Source organism: Macrobrachium nipponense, chromosome 4 (genome assembly GCF_015104395.2).
Source record: "Macrobrachium nipponense isolate FS-2020 chromosome 4, ASM1510439v2, whole genome shotgun sequence".
Lineage (NCBI taxonomy): Eukaryota > Metazoa > Arthropoda > Malacostraca > Decapoda > Palaemonidae > Macrobrachium > Macrobrachium nipponense.
In genome coordinates this window covers 121,638,538-121,661,850 of record NC_061100.1, presented here as the reverse complement: position 1 = coordinate 121,661,850, position 23,313 = coordinate 121,638,538, and the positions used below count along the sequence as shown (strand labels likewise).

At 37.5% G+C, this 23,313-nt stretch overlaps 1 protein-coding gene across 2 annotated transcripts; it reads left to right on the top strand.

Annotated features, from left to right (window-relative positions):
- The first annotated feature begins 5,014 nt into the window (after positions 1–5,014).
- LOC135211720 (uncharacterized) lies at positions 5,015–13,816 on the top strand. Of its 2 annotated transcripts, none has more exons than XM_064244963.1 (6): positions 5,015–5,136; positions 6,836–6,983; positions 7,251–7,440; positions 7,850–8,548; positions 11,099–11,302; positions 13,644–13,816. In XM_064244963.1, the coding sequence occupies exons 3-6, from the start codon at positions 7,257–7,259 to the stop codon at positions 13,811–13,813; spliced, it is 1,257 nt and encodes a 418-aa protein (XP_064101033.1). In that variant the 5' UTR covers positions 5,015–5,136; positions 6,836–6,983; positions 7,251–7,256; the 3' UTR covers positions 13,814–13,816. The 2 variants fall into 2 exon arrangements, with proteins under 2 accessions (XP_064101033.1, XP_064101032.1); XM_064244962.1 differs by having other exon boundaries at positions 11,096–11,302.
- Positions 13,817–23,313: the final 9,497 nt, after the last annotated feature.

Below are 23,313 nucleotides of genomic sequence, written 5' to 3'. Positions count from 1 at the left end.
AGACGTCTTCTTGACACCGTATTGCAGAAAACAATGTCTATTCTTGATACTTGAAGGGCGGAATTCCTCAAAACCTCTTGTAGAACGTTTCTTCCCCGAAGTCTTGCTCTACGTTGGAATGCCTCGGTCGTCCACTCCCGGACGACTTGACTAGATCCCAGGACGACTTGACCAGATCCCGATTAAACTCTCGAGCGCCTTTTTCTCTTTGATCTTTCGTCGGTTCCTTCTTCTCTTATCACTCTCTGATGATCTCTGCTGCTGATCTCTCACTGATAATTTGATCTGTGGCTCTTACTGATGATCTCTGCTGCTGATCTCTCACTGATAATCTGATCTGTGGCCTCTTACTGATGATCTCTGCTGCTGATTTCTCACTGATAATCTGATCTGTGGCTCTTACTGATGATCTCTCACTCTCCGTCAGCCGTATTTATACGGTGACCTGGGGGCAGGGCCTACGGCAAACGTCACAGACTCCTGAGATTACCGAAACTTCTTAGAAGAATCTAGACGATGTATTGCATCAGAAATCGTGGCGTTCCTCACGACACTTCGGCGCCTGTTGCGTTCCCCAACACGCCCAACGATTCCAGAACAATCATGAGAACAGGCGACTCCAACACGGGCGCGAATGCCTCCTTGCTGCAGAACTTCTCGAAGATGCGTTTTCCTTTCCTTTATCTTTCTTTGCTATGAAGCGATTACCATTACACCCGTACCGGCTAGTTGCTGGCTGACTCTAAATCATCATCCTTGACTTCGTTGCTTTTTGAAAAATGATCGAGAGCTCTACCGAAAAGTCAAGGAATAAATGAACTTAAGGCAGCTGCTACATAATTTACCTGGTGGCTAGAAGGAACCCGTTTGAGAGACTGAGAAACTGCATTACAAATTCAACGGCATCCAAACGGTTATTTTTTTTTCAGTGAAGTTTGTTTGAGGGAAGGTCATGGTCAGAAATAATAATAACGTTAATGGCAAGTAAATTGTACAGCAGTCGTCCAAAGTTCATTTTTCCTTTACGTTTCTGTAGAGCATAAATGTACCCCTGGCTTCATTCGCCTTTAGAGGATTGTGGAAAGCTCTATCTGAAACGTCAATAATAATAATAATAATAATCAGTTTTGGCCCAAGTCAAGGAGTTTTATCTCCTGTAACAATATGTTACACTAAATAGCACAGTCTTAGACAAATGTATCAAGCCAGCACGTTCAAGAGAGCAGGCGCATCTACAAGTCACTAAGGTTAATCACAAATAGATAGATCACTAACAGTATGGGTACGAATACAGTTAGTCTGAGATTCATAAATCTTTTCTTTGATTCCCTTCAAAGGAAACAACCAAAATTCAGTAAAAGCTTTTTTTAAATTGTACTTTGAACTGAGGCTAGAAATTACCTATTTAGTGAAAAAATAACAGTCGTTTACACACTATATATATTACACATGTACAAGACATAATATAGGTACAAGTATTTCTTAAAATCTCGTCGGTTTGGCACTTCAATTTCATGATATTCATGTCATGTATTCTATGTATCACATGCATATTATAACTGACATGCAATACATGCATTATGCGTATTTGAAGACTTTAAAATGTCTTATGCTTTATGTGTAGTTCGTTAATTATGTGTATTTAATACACAGCATAAGTTTTATAATCTACATAAATGTTCATAGATTGCAATGTATTTCATGTATCACGTACCTCACATATTTTACATGTATATGTAGGCCACATGCCATATAATCATATGGAGCTATGCATTATATGTATCACTTACAACGATGTGCAAACAAATATGATTTTAATTTCTTAATGTATCTGTAGTTTATGTAAATCTTGCTATGTTAGCATAGCGTTTTAAGGAGTAATGAATCTGATAGCAGCAAATTCAAGCATATCAATAATAGGGTAATGTTGAAGTAATTCTATCTTGTCTTCGACTGGTCAAACTCATTTGACCCTTGGCCCATAAATATTTCATGAACAACCCGATTGACTCATGTGACCTAAGCCTTGCGTGCCCCGTAGTGGAATAGTGCAGAGTCCCTTCGGCTCCTACCCGCCACCCCTTTCATTACTTTTACCGTCCCTCCGTTCATATACCTCTTTCTTCAATCTTAATTCCCACCCTCTCCTTACAATTTTTCTAATATTATGCAACTGCGAAGTTTTCCCTCCTGTAACATTTTTAAAACTTTTACTTTCAATTTCCCTTTCATCGCTGATGACCTCTTAGGTCCTAGCGCTTGGCCTTTTGCCCAAATTTTGTACTCCATTCCATATTCCCAAACCTTGTATACAGAGGATGGAAATTAACACTTAGCTGCATAGGCATAGCTGACGTGAATGCCCAAACTTCAAGATTTGGAAAGGAATTATATAAGTAAATCCCCTGTTTTGAATACAAGGCAAGTAGAGTCTTCTTCAGTCTCGGTTAATGAATCCTGGAAACAGGTTCTCCTTCGTAGGTCGAATTCGTTAGGTGCTGGTGACGTGAACATAAATAACAGAAATCCGTCTATTTTGCTCGGAAAAAGTTACATATCTGGGCTGGGGGCCTCAGTTTCAACTCCTCAGGAGAACGTAAACAATAAAAGCATGTGGCGATTTAACACCTCTTGTTATCAAGTTTGTTATGTTACATTGTCCAATTGTGTTCTTTGTGTTCTCTGAACGTGTGAACGTGTTACCGTATAACTTATAGAGTTGGCTTGGCTATATCGAAGGCCTTTTGTACTTTTGTACCACAAGAATTTCAGCTATTTTTTTAGGGGTAGTTTGCAATGAGCATGGGCTCTAAGAAGAAAAGAGGAAGTAAAGCTTGAGAGAACAGAGATGCGAATGCTGAGCTGGATTATGGGAATATCGCTGCTTGAGAGATTGGAAAATGATAAAATAAGAAGAAGGGCAGGCTTAGTAAAGATTACAGAGGTGATAAGAGAGTCACGATTAAGATAGTATGGGCATGTGTTGAGGATGGATGATGAGGAGAGAGTGAAGAGGGCTTGAGAGGAACCTGTTAAAGGAAGAAGATCGAGAGGGAGACAGAGAATGAGATGGAGAGATAAAGTGAAGGGAGATATGGAGAGAAGAGGTTTGGTGGAGGATGATGCCTTTGATAGAAGGCAGTGGAGAAGGCGCATCAGGCAACCGACCCCTTAATGTAGGGATAGCGGTAGGAGAGAAGAAGTTTATATGAACATCATCGATCCAGCTGTGCAAATCCCCGAGTCTTCATTTCATTGACTTCTTTGCCCAAAATTTCGTCTTAAATATCTGTGGGCACTTCCGGGGGTAGTCATTTCATAAGCGATGCCTGCAGAAGTACCTTGAGGGTGGTCAAGCTTAATGTATAAGATTGCCTCATATGACAACAATATTCAGCCAGGATGCCAACAAGGATTTACATGGTAAACAACCAATAAATCAATTTCAAACAATAATATAAGCTTTGGGTCGAGGATGCTATAATGCTGAAGCTCTTAAATATTGGTAAATTCTGTCATGGTTGTGAATGATGCAAAGAGATATGGATGATCTCATTGCCATTTAACGGAAAGACCTTCAGAATTATGCAAATTATTTCCACGCTTATTTTTCTTAAACTAAAACATTTTCGCTTACTGATCACATATCTTTCATGGGCTTATTACGCAAAGTTGAAAGAAATATGAAATTTTCATTGGACAACCTACTTTGCGTAAAGAACTTTGTGAATTGTCTTCGACCATAATTAGTCTTGACGTTTTTTTTTAAAGTTTTAATGTCAAACTTAAAAAGGAATGTATATCGAAATGGACTACATGTGATTGAAAAATAATAATTATCCGAAACGATGAGTAAATGTATTAGAAAGTTAGAAGGGAAATCAATATCTGGCAAAGTGAAAATAAACACATAGAAACATGTACATCCATCATATCTTTCCGAAAAAGAAGTGCAAAAATCTTGAGAGAGAGAGAGAGAGAGAGAGAGAGAGAGAGAAGGGGGGGGGGGGGGCAATGGAGAATTTATGAGCTCAGAAAAACTACATTTTCTTGACAAACAATATTGTGTACTAGACACGATCAGTCATTGCCGCCTATAAATAATTCTGACGCAAAGCACAAATCACGAACCAATTCGCTGATGGAAGTCAAACAATCGCGAATCGTGGTATATTGACTTTCACCACATCGTTATTGTGACAATATTGGCCATTTTAGTCAGACAGTTTAGGATATCGATCAAGCTTTTGTTGTCATCCATCTTTTTAATGATAAAATCCGAGTGGATTTTCTTGATTGTCCTCCCCGGGTGACTGTAAGGGAGACATGACGCAGCCACCCAACCCTGCAAACCAGTTAGTCCGCCCTGGATGGGGCGGGATAGGTAGGTGAGACATCCACCCTCCTACAAACATGTTTGTCCACCCTGGGTGGGGGCAGGGTTGGTAGAGGACCGGGAGGGTAAGGGAAACAGCAGCCCCGGGTTCCGGCGCGTGTAGCGTGCCCCAAGAAGCTCGTATTAGCGTACTTGTTAAATTACAAGCTTGAGCGTCGTCAGCTTCATTCATTCAAATAAACAGATTCATATACACGGAAAATATTGACCACCTTAACCCATCCTAAATATGCGGCGTTTTATAAACAATTTTTTCAACAGTCTCTTTCGAAACTTGCCATGACAGTTGTGGTTGGTAGCGCTAAGCTTTAGACTGCTCAAAAAAATAAATAAATAAAAGCCGCTAATTTTCATTCATGCATTAGATAATGTTGCAAGCTCGTTTAATTAGGAGCATTGATGGAAAACAGGACAAGTGGACAAGACTGTCATATAAAGTTCTTCGTAGTCCTTTTCCGTTATAAAGTTCTCGTGTTTCAGTGTCGTCCGTAACCTGTTTATTTTATTATGAGTTCTCAGAATTGTCAATAGAGGATCATCAGACTGGCATCTAGTGGAAGAAATTTCATCTCCGCAAAGGCTTTCAATTTTACTAATGCATACACTCTTGCTTTTCCAGGAAGATGACACTCCGCTCATCATCTGGACGTGTTATCGAGCATAGCTGTCTCCATGATTTTATTGTGCAGTAATGTTCTTTCCGGAGAATAAGCTTACATTTCTTTCTTTCTGGCATTTATGTGAGTACAAGAGTCATTTTAAGATTCTCTTAGTATTCTCTTGCGTTATGTTAACGAATGGCTTTCCTTTATTCTACTGCACATCATTTCAAATTAGGTAACAGTAGGGTTGGAGGAAATTCAAGTTTTAGGATGTATTTGAAACTGAAACTTTCCTTTATTTGAAAGATGGTAGTTAAAATTCTCTTATCTACTATCTCTGAGTCATCAGTAGGTATAGGGCAGGAGGTGCATAAAACGGAGAATTAATTAGCATATGTCGTTTTCACGTCCTTGACATAATTGGATCTTCTCCTACCCAGCAAATGTAGTAAAGAATTTAAATCTAAAAATGAAACGGCATTTTTCACGAGGTTCAATTTCTAAACGAATTCCTGTTACTATTCCTTTTGGAACTCGTAGTTTTCCCATCTTTCGTTTGGTGTCTCCAGTATTTCTCTTTTGTCTGAAGTTGTTAATTACATTTTGTCCTTATTGTGATCTTATGATATGATAAGTATTGAAATATGTGTCATACCCACTGAACTTGATTAATAAAGTTATCGTTCGTTTCGTTACCTTTTCCTGTGGCATTTTCAAAACTTTGAAAAGAGAAAAACGGGAGTTACAAAGTTGAATATCTACATAGTGTTATTGAAATAATATTAATTCATATTTCTAAAAAAAGTTATAATACTACTTCAGCTCTGGATCTGGATGCGTTAAAGTTGGATTTCAGTAGTCTGAGACAAGACCGGAACAGCCAGAAGGACATACCAGAATATCGAGGCACGGCAGTAAGCAAAAGAATGATCTGAGTTGACTATCAGGAATACCAAAACAAATACTGACGCTATACAATTAGAAGGAGTCATTACCCAAAAGGCTGTTCTTGTGACCCATGAGAGCATCAAAACTTGCAATCAAATAATCGTCTCGGAATAAAATTCGCTGCAAAGAGAATAATATTGATCGGTTGATGTACCTCATGTACCATAGTCGAACTGAGAATCACCAGAACATTTTTATATATCAGAGCAGGAAATATATAATTAGGTCATCATGATGCTTGTGTTTATGTATTAATTGTAATTTCAGTAGAAAACGTACTTAACATAGGCATGAAAGCTAAACATGCATTATGCACAAGATCCTTTTACATTCAAAGGGATGAGTGCAGTGCATGACATAAGACTGTGGGCAAGAAGGATGCCAATATCCCATCCTCAGCCCATTTACTGTAATATGTAATGGATTGTAGTTGGCCTACGCAGTGAATTATTTACCTGGTGTCTTGTCGATTGCAGAAGCTCACAGTCAGGTTGAAGGGGCAAAGGGCTAGTAATACATTCCAAAAGACCTGTTGAGGATCCTATATATATATATATATATATATATATACTATATATAGTGTGTGTGTGTGTGTGTGTATATATATATATATCTATATATATGTTATATATATATATATATATATATGTTATACAAAATACATACATATATAAATATACTCGTATATGTGTGCTCGCGTGTGTCCTAGTGCTTCTGCGAATTCATCTAACTTGATGTAATGATTAATAACCATGTATGTAAAAATAGCTAGCTGGACACCATTCAAGAAAATACAAAATTACGAGTTTATAACGACACTGCGTGAATAAAAAGGTTAATGCTGCTTTCTGTGCCGTAGCTGCATAATGTTTTCTTACTGTTGCTCTAGAAACCACGAGAATCCAGCTGCTGCTGCTGCTGCCTGGAGGACAATCGCCACAGTCTTCATACCGAGAGGGAACGAAGCGGTGTTCAGACGGTGGCCACGGTTTAGGTCACAAAGAGACCTCATAAGGAGTCCCTTGTCTTATCAACAGGTGAGGGAATACAGTTTATGCAGGTTAGGAAAATGTTGTTATTCACTCTCTATTCCCTTTAGTTCGCATTTCAATTTATGGAAGTTAGTCTTATTTAGCTTTGACAGGTCGCCGGTATCCACAAGATTTTTTTAGGTCTATTTCAGTTACAATGCAAATCACGGACTGCATTGCATTCTCCACAGCGAATTAGGCGAATTTTAACTGAAAAATGAATTGTTGAAAACGAAACGTGAAATTTAAGTCTCCTTCATATTTTATTCACAGGGAAGCATGATGATAAAGCATCTCTTGTACACTGGTCTTTTTTGCCTCTTAATGGAGGCAAAGATCAGTTCGTCAGCTGCCTCTACAGTCCAGAGATTCTTCGCCAGAACAGAAAGTCTTCGCTGTCTACATCTGGATGTTGTCCTCGATGTTACGTCCGTCTCTCGCTGCGCCGCAGCTTGTAGCTTAGGTAAGGTTGAATCAGTCAATAGTTTCTTAACTTTTCTATTCTTTCCTAGTACTACAATAAACCTTTAATGTTTCCATACATTATGTCCCTCCTGCTCTTTCCTTTTATGAGGACCGATAACCTGTTTTGTAACCTTTTCACACACAGTAAACAACTTGATTGTTTTGTCCAAACTTTTCCTAAGGTTTTTAATTTTTGTATTTGTTATACTAGACGCGATCATAATTTTTTAACTTTCTAACATCCACGATCTTTACCTTATCTATCGACTCGGAGAGTCCATACATTATCTCACAAAAATGAAACAAAATCTTTCCAAGATACTCATTGTATTCACATACCTGAAGATTTTCTAGTAAATTATCTTCCTTCAATTTTTGAAACGTAATATTCATTTTTGTTAACACAGACGTTAATTGCCTCGGATTTAACCTGAATGGATTGCACGCGGACGTCACCCGGACTTGTGAGGTGGTCAAATCCAAAGACGTGTGCGAATATCATGGAAATTTCAGCTTCTATGAAATCGTCGATCCTACTCCTTCAACCACAACCTTGACGTCCGGAACGCCATCTACGGGAACTTCCATTGCAACTACCACTGCAACTACAGGGACATCCTTGCTCTCAACCGACGCATCCACCACTGCTATGTACTCTCAAGGTAAGGATGCAACAGCGACAGCAGCATCACCTGTGGAATCTACAGCGTCCACTTCTACTACATTGTCCGCGTCATCGGTATCATCGGCCTCAGTAGGTTCATCCATAACTAGTGCACCTTCAGAGTCAGCTACATCAACCACAGCAGAAATTTCCACAATGTCATCGACAACCGAGTCTCCCTCGGCATCTGTTGTCTCCACAACTTCCACAACACCAGATATAAGTTCATCTCCTTCAGTGACAACAGCAACAACAACAAAAGAAACAACAGAAGAAGAAGAAACAGAAGAAACAACAACAGAGGAAGAAACAGAAGAAACTACAAAAGAAGAAACTACAACAGAAGAAGAAACAGAAGGAACAACCTCATTATCACCTACCACAACGACCTCAAGAGTAACAACAACTCTTGCGGCAACATCTAGTACAACAACTATGAAAGGTAAACTAATGAAATCAAATTCAGAAGAGAATGGAGATTTTTATCTTATATTTTTATGCTAAAGTGCTCATTCGAAAAACATGGGAGTAAAATGTTAAATGCAAATTCAAGCATTAACATATTTGATTCAGCTAAAATGTGAAATTGCTGGACTACCTTCGGTAATCGTTACTTTGACATTATAAATCTACGGTTTCCATTAAGTTTCCCTGCCTTTAAATCAGGATTTTTGGAGCACTATCAAAACATCGTTCGATGGAGCGGAATAAAAATCCTACATAGCATGTAGCACGAGGTCTATACATACCAGAGCATTCCATCCCAGATTAAGTAGATGAGACCCTTAAGTAGAGACTAGTTCAGAGCCCCTGGTTGTGTAAGAAATTCAGAGCTTCAGGCCGAGGAAGGCAGTCAAAGCCACAGAAAGAGAAAGGAGTTCAGAGCCCCAGCCAAAGGATATAGATCACAACCCTGATGAAGGGAAGTGTTCAGAACCCCAGATAGAGGAGGTTAAGAGTCCGAAGTAGTAGCCCAATGTCCCTGGTAGAGGAAGAAGTCCAGAGTTAGAGGGAGAAGTTCAGAGCCCAAAGTAGTAGCTCAAAGTCCTTGGTATAGGAAGAAGTTCAGAGCCCCAGATAGTAATGTAGAGCCTCAGTTAGAGGGACAAGTTCAGAGCCCTAGGTAGAGGATGTCGTTGAGAACACTAGTAATGCAAGAACTTCGGAATTTTTGGTAGAGGAAGAAATTCATTTCCAGGTAAAGGTAGGTGTTCAGAATCCCTTGTTGAGGAAGAAGTTCAGAGCCTAGGTTGAAGAAGCAGTCCAGAGCCTCAGGTAGATGGAGTTGTTTGGAGCCTCAGGTAAAAGAGGTAGCTCAGAGCCTCTGTTAGGGGATGTAGTTTAGACCTCAGAAGGAGAAGTTTAGAAAGAAGTTCAGACCTCCCAGATAGAGGAAGTAGTTCAAGTCGGAGAGGAAGTAGTTTCTTCTACTCGAGTCTCAGAGGGAGAAGTTCTGGAAGAAGTTCAGAGTCCCAGTTAGAGGAAGTAGTTTAGGTCCCAATATTGTAAGAACTTCAGAACTCCAGGTAGAGGAAGACGTTCAGAGTCACAGGTAGAGGTAGTTATCCAGAACTCTCAACTTGGGGAAGAAGTTCAGAGTCTTGGGTAGAGAAGTTCAGAGCTTAAAGCAGAGGGAATAGTTTGATGCCTCATGTTGAGGAAAAGTTCAAACCTCAGGGCTGAGTGAGCAGCAGGTTTTAGCCTGGGATAAAGCTAAAGCAATAGCAAGATCGTTCATAGATCAGAAACCTGCTCCAAAGCTGAAGTATAAATCCTCCTCCACATGTTATTTATCCAGTGCCCGATATCTCCTAATATGTAGTCACTTGTTCCTAGATACGACGCCCAACTTTAGTACTAACAGATTCCTGTGAAAATCTAGTCATGATTTTTTGTAAGTGATCCTGCTAATCAATAAACAAGCAGACAAACAAACGGAAACCAAAAAAAAGCTTCCTTTGTGAACATTAAAAATAGCCTTTTCTGCTCCAGATAAAAAATAAGGGCGAAACTTTTGGAGAAAAAACTGCATCAGCGTTCTGATATTACAGTAGACTGGCTATTCACATAAGTTAATATATTCTAAAGACAAGGTTCTAGAGGAAATAAAAAGCAAATTTATATTCTTTGATGAAATTAATCATACTCGACACTATTTCGGGAATTAAACAGGACATGGACTGTTGCTGACATGATTTTGATAATAAATCATAAGGCCATCTTCTTCGATGCTGGCTTGAGCATGAAAGTAGTTATTTGCCTTTGAGTTTTTTCAGACTATATATACTAGCTTATCTTCTTTAATAGTGGCTTGAGAATGAAACACCAGTTTTTTAACGTTATTTTAAGAAATAAACACAAAATCTTTTATCTATGATATTAATGCGGCAATGAAGCAAAATATTTTCCATCCTTGCCCCTGCTTCGTGAATGGAATAAAATAGCTCCATTTTAAATCTACTTCTCAAGTGAAATGAAAAATCTAATTTTTTTTTTTTCATTCTTGACACAAACCCTTTTGAATAAACTTTTCACTAATATACACCATATGTAGATCTGCAAATCCGTTCTTCATCGGTATAAAGAAATTGAGCTTCTTTTTTTAATTATCCACCTGTTTCTTTGTCTTCTTCTTCTTCTTCTTCTTCTTCATCTTTATTATACATCATCAGACGAAAACAGCAGCTGTCATTGGAATTACGTTATGTATTTAGCACCGGAGGATATTTCAATAGGACTGAATTAATTTCAAGTTATTTCTGTTACAGTAATAGTAGTAGTAGTAGTATTAGTAGTGGACGGGATTTGCCTCTGAAATGGGTTCCTTGCTCTTTCTATTTCTCCTTTATTTACGCATGTTTCAGAATACACATTCACCTGAAACAACTAAACTAAACCTAAAGGAGCACTCATAAACTGAAGCCATTAAATCTAGACCCGGGTTTCCCAAGATCCGGAAAGTACTCTTTTACTTCCCCCATTTCCACAGCAGATTCAGCAAAAGTGAGATGCGTCGAAACCCCGAACAATTACGCAATCGTCGGTATCGACGTCAGCAATTGGCTGACCCTCTACACGACGCCATTCTCCCTGGAAGATGGCGAAGGAGAGACCTTCAAAACTGTTTACAAAGGAACCGAGTGCGACTCGGGATGGGCGCTGACGAGGATTGGCTGCATGGACATGAAATGCTACTGTGAGTATCACATCACGGTGACACTTATTTTTTTATATACAAACTTTAAGCTATAAATGTCATTTAATGTACAATACCCCCTACCTCGGAGATACACCGAAAGGGAATTATGATTCTATCACTTATCAATTATAATTTCTCTCCGGTATTATATCCGATGTAGAGCGAATTGAATATTAAATTAATTTTGTAGCTTAATGTTTGCATATATTTATGTATATATATGTAAATATATATATATATATATATATATATATATATATATATATATATATATATATATATATATATATACGAGACTTATGTAATTGATTTTCAATTCTAGTAATCTTAAAATCATTGAGGGCCAGAAAAGGTTTGAAACCCCCTTCCTACTTAGAAAAGAAAGTAAAATAATGTCATACTCTACGTTTTGCACTTAAACTCTATTACAATTATAATCATATATCTGTAGATATATAATTATAACATCATCTGCTTTGATTGCTTTATTTATTCATCCACAACAGACACTAAAAGCATTTTCAAAACCACATAAACAACTAAAACTCTTTTATTCTATCCCTGCCTCTTTTATTTTCTTTCTTTTTTTATTTTTTTTAACCGACGTCCACCAAGCTTCGAAAATTTTTACTCCGTCCTCATAATTGTGTATACTCATTAGGCAGAAACTATCCGTTAGTAGCTTGAATTCTGTGCTTCACTGTACCTCTTTTCATATTCCCTCTCTTTCATCTTACTTTCCACCCTCTCCTAACAATTGATTCATAATGCAACTTGAAGTTTTCCTCCAATTACACCTTTCGAACCTTTTACTGTCAATTACTATTTCAGCGCTAGATGACCTCAGATCCCAGTACTTGGCCTTTGGCTTAAATTCCATATTTAATTCAATTCATTTCCCAGTCTTTCTCGCTACTTTGTGTTTCCTCTAACACAGGTTTGTCCCCACGAAGTTTTTGTATACATCTACTTAAAATTTTCATCAATTACCTTACGTATTTCCTCTCACCTCCCCATGAGCTTCTCTCTTCTTTATCTGTTCTTCAGAGTATTCCCTTCTCTTTCCATAAATCTCTCATATATCTATCCCCACATGCAATTCTTTTATCCTTGCTCTTTCGTCTTCCGATCAACTCCCACCATTTCCTAATCTTTAATCCTAACCCATTCTCCATCAACTTTCTCTCCATCCTGCATTCACTTCACTCTCGTCAAATTCGCTTGTCTCAAATATAATCATGGTCACATCATGAATACTCCCTCTGCGATTCAAAGTTACTTTTTCCTTCATTTTTTGTTCTAAACAAGTAATGATCGGATATGCCACTTCACCACATAAATTTTTTCTCGCCAATCTCTTTTCCCGGTACAGGTTTATTTTTATATACATTCTGCTCTAGAAGCAATGCATTTCCAGTATCCAAACCCCTCTCAGAACACATTTCCACAAAAAATTTCATTCTCCTTCACTAGTGTATTCGACGTTTGCCAGCTACACCATCATTTTTCTTACCCCATACCCTAAAATACAAATCAATTTACGCATTCACCTAAACTACTAATGTGCAATCCAAGTACTGAATCTTGCTCCTCCAGAAACCTTGTCGTCCATTCATATCCGAACTTAAATACTTAAATGACTACTTCAGCCCTGCTATCCGAATTTCCAACTCACAGCCATTAAAGTTGTCCCCTATGCCATGCATATCTCTAACACAGCAGATGCAATTTAGTCCTCAAGTTTCACTAGTGTAGCTCTATGGCTGCATCTTAGCGCCCTCATCTCCTTTTTCCTTTGATAATTGACGAATAATTGGGTCGGTGATATGACTCTCTCATCAAATTAGCATAAGAATTTGGTTCTAACGGTCGTGGTCGTGAGTAGTGAAACAATGCTGCCACACAATCTGTGCTCAATTGTAAGAAGAATCAAGGGATACTATCTGGAGTGAATTAGCAGAGCATGAGATTTGCAGAAATTAATTCTCTCTCCCTCTCTCTCTCTCTCTCTCACACACACACACACACACACACACACACACACACACACAGATAAAACCCATTGTCTGGAAAAAATCTTAAAATGAAACCAAGTCATTCGACCATGAGTCTAACAGCCTGGATGTAAGACTCAAGTTTACAGTACTTTTTTTTTCTTTCTTTTTTCTTTTTTTTGAGACCTTATCTTTTTTCGGTGAGCTATTCCATTACTATATCTATCATACATTCAAATGAATTTGGCTGGTTCTTCAACAGATACTAATGTTAACCAATATAACTTTCATACATAGACTGAAATAAACAATAATAGGTATAAGTGGAGTTTCCTGCATTACAGGCAAGAAAGTAGGAAGTCAAGCTGACCTCGACCACAACGACTGTGTGGAAGTTTCCGGAAAGTCGGGAGACCAAATGTGCCCAAACCAGAAAATAGCTGTGAAGTATTCATATTCAGGGTTTATGTCCGGTGTCCATACCCTTAAATGTTGTACACTCATTATGAAATAGAAGCAAAAAGTAAGTATGGTAACTGGCAAAAGAAAACAAAAATCAAATACGAATAAGTTCATTTTAATTTTTGTAGGTTATTGAGCTTTTGATTTTGTACATGATCATAAATTGATAAATACGCCAGGCTTAATTGATTGTATTTGTAAAGCGATATTATGAAAAATTTCCTCTCCTTCTTTGCTTATATTTCTTTCTGTCTTATTTTCAGAAGTGAATACTAAGTGCAGCTATAACTGCACCTATTTCAACTAAAGCAATATTGAAAGCGTTTTATTTGATATATAGATCTCAGATATTGCTATTTCACCTCTACCAACAAAGTAATATATATATATAATTATATATATATATCTATATATATATATATATATATATTCTATATATATATATATATATAAACTACTTCAGTTAGTTTCACTTTAAAATTGTGGTAGACTGAGGCATCTCGAGCCTGATCATTTCAGTATCTGTCAGGCTTAAGACCATAGAAAACGTACTATATTAATTGCAAGTTAAGCTTGGTTCATATAAATGCTTACAAATTTTTTATTATATTGACAATAATGCAATAAATGCGGTTTCCAACAAGCAGCTTATTTTGTTTATAGTTTTACCTGTATCCCATAGGTTAAGTAACGTACCATTTTCTTTTGAGATAATCATAAAAGAAAACTTTATTTAAGGCTACTCTAATCTATTTTAATGTAATTTCATGACTGCATTTGTCAAAAATTTCCTTAGCCATAGTAACACTTAATATTTCCTCCTCTACGGTGGTGCAAAGTATTGGCGAACTTTGACCTAACACACAGCTTATATTCACTTTATTCTATCAACCGCGATTATCACTGAAAATATATCAAGTAAATTTCAATAAGGTTTGTAAATTGAAACATAACTTGTGATTAGGTCTAATAATAAAACGTACGGATTTTTATCAATGAACCTAGCAACAGGTAGAAGGAAAGCGGGGTGGAGGTGGGGGGATGTGATTACGCCAGCCTAATTCTGTGCCTATCCCAAGGCCAGATAGATAGGGAGGATCGCGAGAAAATGGCATCCGTCCCCAAAACATCTGCCAAAACCAATTCTGAAATTGAGCGGTTTAAGACAGAAACTGCAGGAGTAGAGTCATTGAAAATAGCCACCCAGACTAATGATTAAGCTAAGAAGAACAAGAACAAGAACAAGAACAAGAAGAAGAAGAAGAAGAACAACAACAACAACAAGACTTATTATTATGAAGCTATACCAATCAATTTTCATAAACACAGTCACATATCAATTTTGAAAACGATATCTGACTTAATTTAGTTCCAGTTAGGCTTAAATAAAATGCTTTTCGAGTGGTTTAAACCAAAATTATAACCATGGAACGTTTCGCTTTATCAATACCATTGAAATTATCGTCTTGCTTTAGGCCATTTATAGGGAAAGTGTCAGTTTTGTGTGGTTCTTAAGTAGACATGTAATTCCGTCCCTAGCCTATGCCTTAAGTCATATGAGTTGTCAAATTGCAGTTGCCACAATTAATTGACTTTAGGCTCAAAAGAATACCTTTCGTTACCATATCAAAAGTCTTTTTAAAGAGTCAATTAATGTAGTTCTAAATTCTTTTTTCATAAAGCAAGTTTTAAATGTTATTCATAGAAGAGAATCTGTTATGAAAATGTACAAACCTGATTAGCACCTTGAGGAGGAATTCACAGTCGGTCTACCCCCATACAACTCAGTAGCGTTTAAGTTTTAACTCTATTGAATCCTAGAGCGGCAGCCCGGACCGTTGAGATACAACGAAAGAGATACCGACTGTAACCCCTACTGGTATTTAGGAGTAGACTTGTAAACTGTGAAACTGACCGCCTGCCGAAAATATATGGGTGGCTTACTTAACAAGCACCACTAATTGCTCGTTAGATTTTGGGTCTAGATCCAATATATGAGATACCCGATGAAACTAATATATAATATATCTGCAGACTCTACTGATTATAGAATGACCAGTGACAGACATTTTGGAGGGTGGGTTCCCCCTGACAGATGCACTGAAAAGGGGTGTTAACTGGATCTAGATCCAACTTAGAGATACCGAGTAAAATTTACACTACAATAGTACTGCACATCCTAGAATACTGTGGTGGTAATGACAGACGTTTTAGTGGGTTGTTACCCCCTGACAGACGCCCCACAACGAGTGGGGAGGGGGAGACAGGATCTGCATCCAACATTGGAGATACCCAGTAAAATTTGTATTACAATTGCACTGCACATCCCAGAATGCTGTGATGGTAATGCTAGACATTGTAGTGTTTAGTGGGTGGTTACCCCCTGACAGACACCCCACAACGCTCTTATATTTATTCATAATCTTCTTGAGAGAATGGAAATGTTCGAAATAACAGAGATCCTCTGTGTCCTTCCTCAGCCAGGTGTATTATATCTGACGAATTTTACACCAGCCGAAAAAAAATTGACTATAGTAACAACAATATTCCTTCATAAAACTGATAATACAAAAATGTATCCATGATTTCATTAGCATGAAAGTCAGTTGAAACCAAAAGAAGGTAGTCCTGCTTCGATAAAACAAACCGAGTAGGCTATAGCGCAATTATTATGATCTGTACCCTGACTATAGCGTATATATTACATATGTATTACTATCTATTTAATGGGTGCGTAACTCTATTTAACATATGCTATGTACATAGGACATTTTACAGCAATAACTCTAATAATGATAAGAACTTATATGCTACTTTATAGTGCCAGTCTTCCAACCACCGCTACATTAATTTTCATCTCGTAAACAAAGCTAAGCTAGTAGGGGAGACCTGGGCTAGTTGGCACACTTTTTACAATTTTGGTTATTGCGAATATAAAACAAACATTTTTGCAAAATTCTTACCACCATTGAAAAATATTAACACTCGTCTTTATCATAGAGCAAAATAATTGTTGTTTGCTTTCAACATAAGATAACAATAAGCTTTAGAAAAAAATAACTTTTTGTGCCAACTTGCCCCACGGGGAAAGTTGGCACACTATATGGGGTAAGTTGGCACATTGATAATTAAAAGAAAATTACTACATTGCATTAAAATCAAATAGCAAAAATACCCTCTGAATTTCCAAAATACAAAATATAAGGCATTAGTATTACTTCAGATCATCATCTAGTTGTAATTGTTGCAGGTGTGAAATAAATCCTCGTCATAGTCTTCATGCTCCCACATGTTACATGCCCTGCACTGGACCTACACTTCTCCTGGCTTACCAACACAGGCTCTCTTCAGCTGAGCTTTCTTCTGGATCAACAGGAGCAGTTCTTAAACTCTGTATCACGCTGATGACTGATCTGAAGCCCATGTGTCTTTTCGGACATCTCTCAATCTGTTACATAACCACCCGTAAAATCAAAATCTTGAAATAGTCTGTAATTCAAAGTTGAAATTCCATCAATCCTAAACCAATTGAAAGCATCAGAATAAGTGACAGCTAGAGGTAAAGCCGAGGAAACTTTGCCAGGAATGTCACAGATGGGCATACTTAAGTGATCCTGGATTACCAGTCATCCACGAATCACATGCCCTGTTAACACATTTCTTCAGATGTCTATAAACACTAAAATCCAGGGGCTGCAACTTGTGAGAACAATGTAGAGGAAACGATAGGACACTAATCTCATTATCCTTCCAAAAATCCAGAAACAAAACGTAAATTATGTAAACAAATAGGCTTACTATTGTTATCAAATAACGTGTGCCAACTTGCCTCATTTATTTTGAGCCAACTTGCCCCATCCCTACCATTTGGTACAAAAACGCTTACCAGTCCACACCAAGAAACCTTGAATTAATAATTTTAATGGTACAGAATCTTTAAACCATAAGGAAAACTATGCTATAATTGAAAAATAATCTTTATGAATGTATAGATATTATAGCAAATAACGGAAAGATTAAAATATTTACTTACTACCATCAAAATCAAAAATTGTCTCATAAATTCGAGTTCCTACGTTCTATCTCTATAGACTTTGCTGGTAATTGAGGAACCACGTGGCAATTACACAGTATATGTATAAGAGTCATCTGTTGGTATACTTTAAAGTCATTTTGTGTGTGCCAACTTACCGCTGTAGCCAACTAGCCCCGGGCTCCCCTACTATAATTGTAGTTAGTTGCATGCTTGACAAAATAATAATATGACTGAATTATTATGGGCCTACAGATGACTGTTATTTATATGAAGCAAAAAAATAATTTTTTTGTTAGATCAGCCATCGTCAACCGGGGTTCCCTAGAACCTTAGGGTTCCGTGAACGATCGCCAGGTTTTCCGTAAAAATTAGTTTTATTTAATTATATGTTATTTATAAGTATATATGTTATGTTAAACATGGCGTGAGAAATCGTAGTCCTATAATTTATTTTATCGTAACATATCGTGCGAGATTTTTTCCCTCTGTTTTACTAAAGGTAATTAATACAAATGCTTATATATATATATATATTATATTATTATATATATATATATATATATATATATATATAAAATATATACATATATATATATATATATATATGGGTGTGTGTATATATATATATATATATATATATATATATATATATATATATGAGTGTGTGTGTGTGTGTATTGGGGTTCCTTGGGATGAGGAAAATTGTCTCAGGGGTTCCTCAAAGTGCCAAAGGTTGGGAAACACTGTGTTAGATAAATACAAAGGATATAGAAAGGATAAAAATATTTATTAAATATATCACGATAATGTATAATACGGGTCAATAGTAGCCCACTATACTAATCTAGACATTCATTATCAGGGCTTCCCCTTCCCCCTGCCCACCTGTTAGGGTGTGTCTGTCAGGGGGAAACCACCCACTAAAATGTCTGTCATTACCATCACAGCATTCTCGGATATGAAGTGCTATTGTAGTACAAATTTGACTTGGTATCTCCGAAGTTGGATGCAGTTCCTGTCTCCCCCTCCCCCCCTACTCATTGTGGGGTGTCTGTCAGGGGGGTAACCACCCACTAAAATGTCTGGTATTACCATCACAGCATTCTAGGAAGTGCAGTGCTATTTTAGTACAAAGTTTACTTGGTATCTCTGATGTTGGATGGAGATCCTGTCTCCCCCTCCCCTTCCCCCACTCGTTGTGGGGTGTCTCTCAGTGGGTAACTACCCACTAAAATGTCTGCCATTACCACCGCAGTACTCTAGGATGTGCAGAACTATTGTAGTACAGATTTTACTTGGTATCTCCATGTTAGATGCAGATCCTGTCTCCCCCTCCCCCTCCCCACTTGTTGTGGAGTGTCTGTCAGGGGGTAACCACCCACTAAACACTAAAATGTCTGGCATTACCATCACAGCATTCTGGGATGTGCAGTGCTATTGTAGTACAAATTTTACTTGGCATCTCCAATGTTGGATGTAGATCCTGTCCTCCCCCTCCCCACTCGTTGTGGGGCGTCTGTCAGGGGGTAACCACCCACTAAAACGTCTGTCATTACCACCACAGTATTCTAGGATGTGCAGTGCTATTGTTGTGTAAATTTTACTCGGTATCTCCTAAGTTGGATCTAGATCCAATTAACCCCCCTTTTCAGTGCGTCTGTCAGGGGGAACCCACCCTCCAAAATGTCTGTCACTGGTCATTCTATAATCAGTAGAGTCTGCAGATATATTATATACTAGTTTCATCGGGTATCTCATATATTGGATCTAGACCCAAAATCTAACGAGCAATTAGTGGTGCTTGTTAAGTAAGCCACCCATATATTTTCGGCAGACGGTCAGTTTCACAGTTTACAAGTCTACTCCTAAATACCAGTAGGGGTTACAGTCGGTATCTCGTTCGTTGTATCTCAATGGTCCGGGCTGCCGGACTATCCCTCAATAAGACATCGTATACAGAGACTCCTGGACGGTGTACTGTAGACAGTTCCAAGGATTCTATGTGGTGTCCCTTCGGTCCCACCTGCATTCAGTTCTACCTACCTTTTACCTGCGATCTGCAGGTGCAATGGCGGTCAGTCATGCTGTGTAATTATTGGAAGTTGAAAGGAGGTTTGTCTACACTGCAGGTGTTTATGAGGCGCGTGGCCCCAACGGGGCTTTACTATTGACTATGTGAAAGGCAGATGGACAAAGAAGCTCTTTTACAACTGCCGGTCACTGATCGACATTGCAGTCATATGTTCCTCCGAGTAAAATCATCCTAATCTATGGTGAAATTAAAATGCTCAAAATCATAATAGATAAATAAGTAATGCAATCTATTTCCTGACTACTTTTTATATATTCTAGCTGAAGTTTCATCAGTTTTACCTACTAATAATTTTAAAGGTGATGTGTTATTCATATGCATAAATATTTAACTGAAAACAATTGGGCGATTTTAACTACCACAAACAACCATAGAAATAGAAAAAAAATAAAAAGTCCGGTTTAACAATGAAAATTCCATAAACATTCACTTTTCTTGCGATGACCGAACGTATTTTGGAGCAGCTATGACATTTTTTGTTTATCCCACACACAAAAACATCCATACACAATTAAAGTAATTGTCAGATTGGATTATCAGTATAACTGAACATTAAAAAAAATGAGTTTCATGGCATTTGTCAAGACATACATCAAACAGTCATCAGACTAATGGTGTAAGCATCGAGGTCCCCTCTGTTTACCCACCATGTTTACTCACTATTTTTGATCCGTGTTTGCTTGATCGACTAGCTTTTGTTTGTGAGCACTGCTGTGAGAAATTAATTGACGATTTGAAATTAATCAGCATAAAATCGTGTAATGGCATGTTTTCAATTGTAAAGGCAAAATTCTGTAATTTATTCTTGTTTATTGCATTCTACGTGTGTTTGTGTGAGAGAGAGAATTTACGGGATTTTTCTTGCATAACTGAACAAGTAGAAATCATTTGAATTTGCAAAATAAACCAATTCTTTTTTTAAGGAAAAAAATATGATACACCGTGGAATAAAAGTGAAATGTTTTATAAGATATGTAAATAATACAATCTTACCTCTTGCAATGATATACTTACCGAGAATTCGTAATGATGAAAAACGGTGTTTTTTTTTTTTTTTTTTTTTTTTTTTTTTTTTTTTTTTTTTTTTGCATGTAATGTAACGGTAATGAGGATATCAATAGAATTACGTAACTGAAATGCCACAAAATGTTGGATATGGGAAATGCACCAAATGCCCCAATATATACATGGCCTTCTTAAAAGCAAAAGGAGGCTTGAAGTGATAGTCTACTTGCACACCCCACTACCGCCAACGAATATGAGCTGCGCATTTTAAAAGATATTGCCAAAGCAACAACATCTTATATTAATCATCTTTTCAAAAAGTTCTTGAACAATAAATAACAAAGCCATTAAAGTGGAAACATTTTCCAAAAAGCAAATTAATTATACAACACCGTTAAATTAATTACCATTTGCTAGAATCATCGAAAATTACAGTTGTGTTTCATCTACGGGAAATTCAAAATATAGACCCAAACAAAAGTACTCATAATAAAATTTTTAAGGGATAATAATAATGATACTAAAAAGAAAATGTGGGCCAGTTCTACGAGTAGAATTAAAATGACTTGAAATTAGTTGCAAATAAAAACCTCAATCCTTCATGGCACCTGAGTTCATTGCCAGAAAAATTATTGCTAGCAATATCCATTTTAGGTCTATTATTGCAAACGTGTTCCCTCTATATGTGAATTTGTCTATTTCTTTTCTCTTTAACATGGTTAGAAATATTCTGAAAAAATAATAAAATAAAAGCATAGTCGAAAAACCGAGATTCAGAATTTCTGCGACTAATCATTTGCTTCAGAATAGCTAAACAAGTTATGTGCAGCGCATAACATTTTCCGTGTCAAGCAACGAAAATTTTCTCTCAGACAACTGAACCATTAAAGGCTACAATTCAACGCCCACTGAGATGACCCATCTACAGCAGACATTTCCCGACTACATGTTGAAGCTGGGTCTGTAATGTTTTGAAAAACCAGTAACAATTTTTCTGGGTCCATTAATTCTTGATAAAATGTGTGGGTGTATGTGGAAGAATAAATAATTCCATTGCGTATTACTGTCCCTTGCACGCACGCAACATCAGTCATCTAAGCAGATTCGAATAGTTGTTACTGACCAAACCAGCGCACTACAGTATCTTCACACAGAGGCCTAAGGCAAGCACGTAGTAGTCCTGGGCTCTCCGCTCGAGGAAAACCCAAACTGCCAGTGTTGCTGTGTTGGGCTACGCGATCGATTTGTTATCTGGTCTACCTTTTCAATGTCTCCCACACTGAGCTTTTCCTTTCGGTTGGAGTCCCCCAGTTTTGGACTAACTAGTTTTCCTCATGGTAAGACTAGAAGTTTGCCGTTAAGTGGTGTTACAGAAAATGAAATAGGAGTACAATGAAAAAAATCTATTTTACTTAAAGGAATTAAGACCATGTATTTTATGGCTCTAAACCAATAAAGTCATTAAGAAATTTACAGCACAATACGGTAAAAGAAAACAGCTACTATCTATTTCAAGGCCCATGACACCCTCCTTTTTAGAAATAACTAATGAACTAGACTTCTGATTAATGTGAAACCGAAACCACCAGAGTTTGAGACACCGACCTAATTAAGAAAAATGGATTCAAGCATCTACTCCGCATTATTGTCTTACTTTATATCGAGAAATGTCATCTTAATTTTGTGGCATGGTGAGAACGGAAATTTTTAGGTTCACTTGTGTTGATTATTTGGTTAATATGTAATTCTTACGAAAAAGAAGACAGAAAATAAAAATCTCGGATGGCAGTCAGAGACTCGGAGAGGTGATCGTGCTAGGGAAGGTACACGTCTGTTAGATACAGGCATTGACAAGGGCTCCTGCTGACACCTTGCTTACTGCCTTCTATTGATATTTTATATCATGTCTAAAATGCTTCACCATTGTCCACAAGGTTGTCGTAATACTTTTGTGTTGCGAGGAAGCATCATCTCACTCATTTCAGTATTTCAGTCAACACTCATCCACCCCTCTCTCTCTCTCTCTCTCTCTCTCTCTCTCTCTCTCTCTCTCTCTCTCTCTCTCTCTCTCATCTCAATCTCTCTCTCTCTCTCGGCGTTCCAGTTCTATGACCGAATGCTGGTTCCTCTGTTTCGAACGGGATGGCAGCGGGAAATTCCATTTACTTTTGGGAGTCAAAATAAATCAACGATATTTTTCTGCTAGATAAAAGTCTACACTTTCTCTGATAAAATCGTCATTTTGTTCGAACTCGATCCTGGGTAGCATAATGAAAATCTATTTCATCGGCTGAATTGAAGTTCGTTGAAAAAGTTTAGGAGAGACTACTGATGACCCAGACTACCATCGAATCTGGAATATATGCCCCAAACACAAGGAAACAACAGATATATTTGGACTATGCTGCACTACAAGTTA

Excerpts from the sequence above, each read along its gene's own strand:
- LOC135211720 (XM_064244962.1), top strand. The coding sequence starts at position 7,257 with ATGATGATAAAGCATCTCTTGTACACTGGTCTTTTTTGCCTCTTAATG. Across the intron at positions 7,441-7,849 it reads CGCCGCAGCTTGTAGCTTAG|ACGTTAATTGCCTCGGATTT; the intron begins GTAAGGTTGAAT and ends TTGTTAACACAG. Across the intron at positions 8,549-11,095 it reads TAGTACAACAACTATGAAAG|CAGATTCAGCAAAAGTGAGA; the intron begins GTAAACTAATGA and ends CCATTTCCACAG.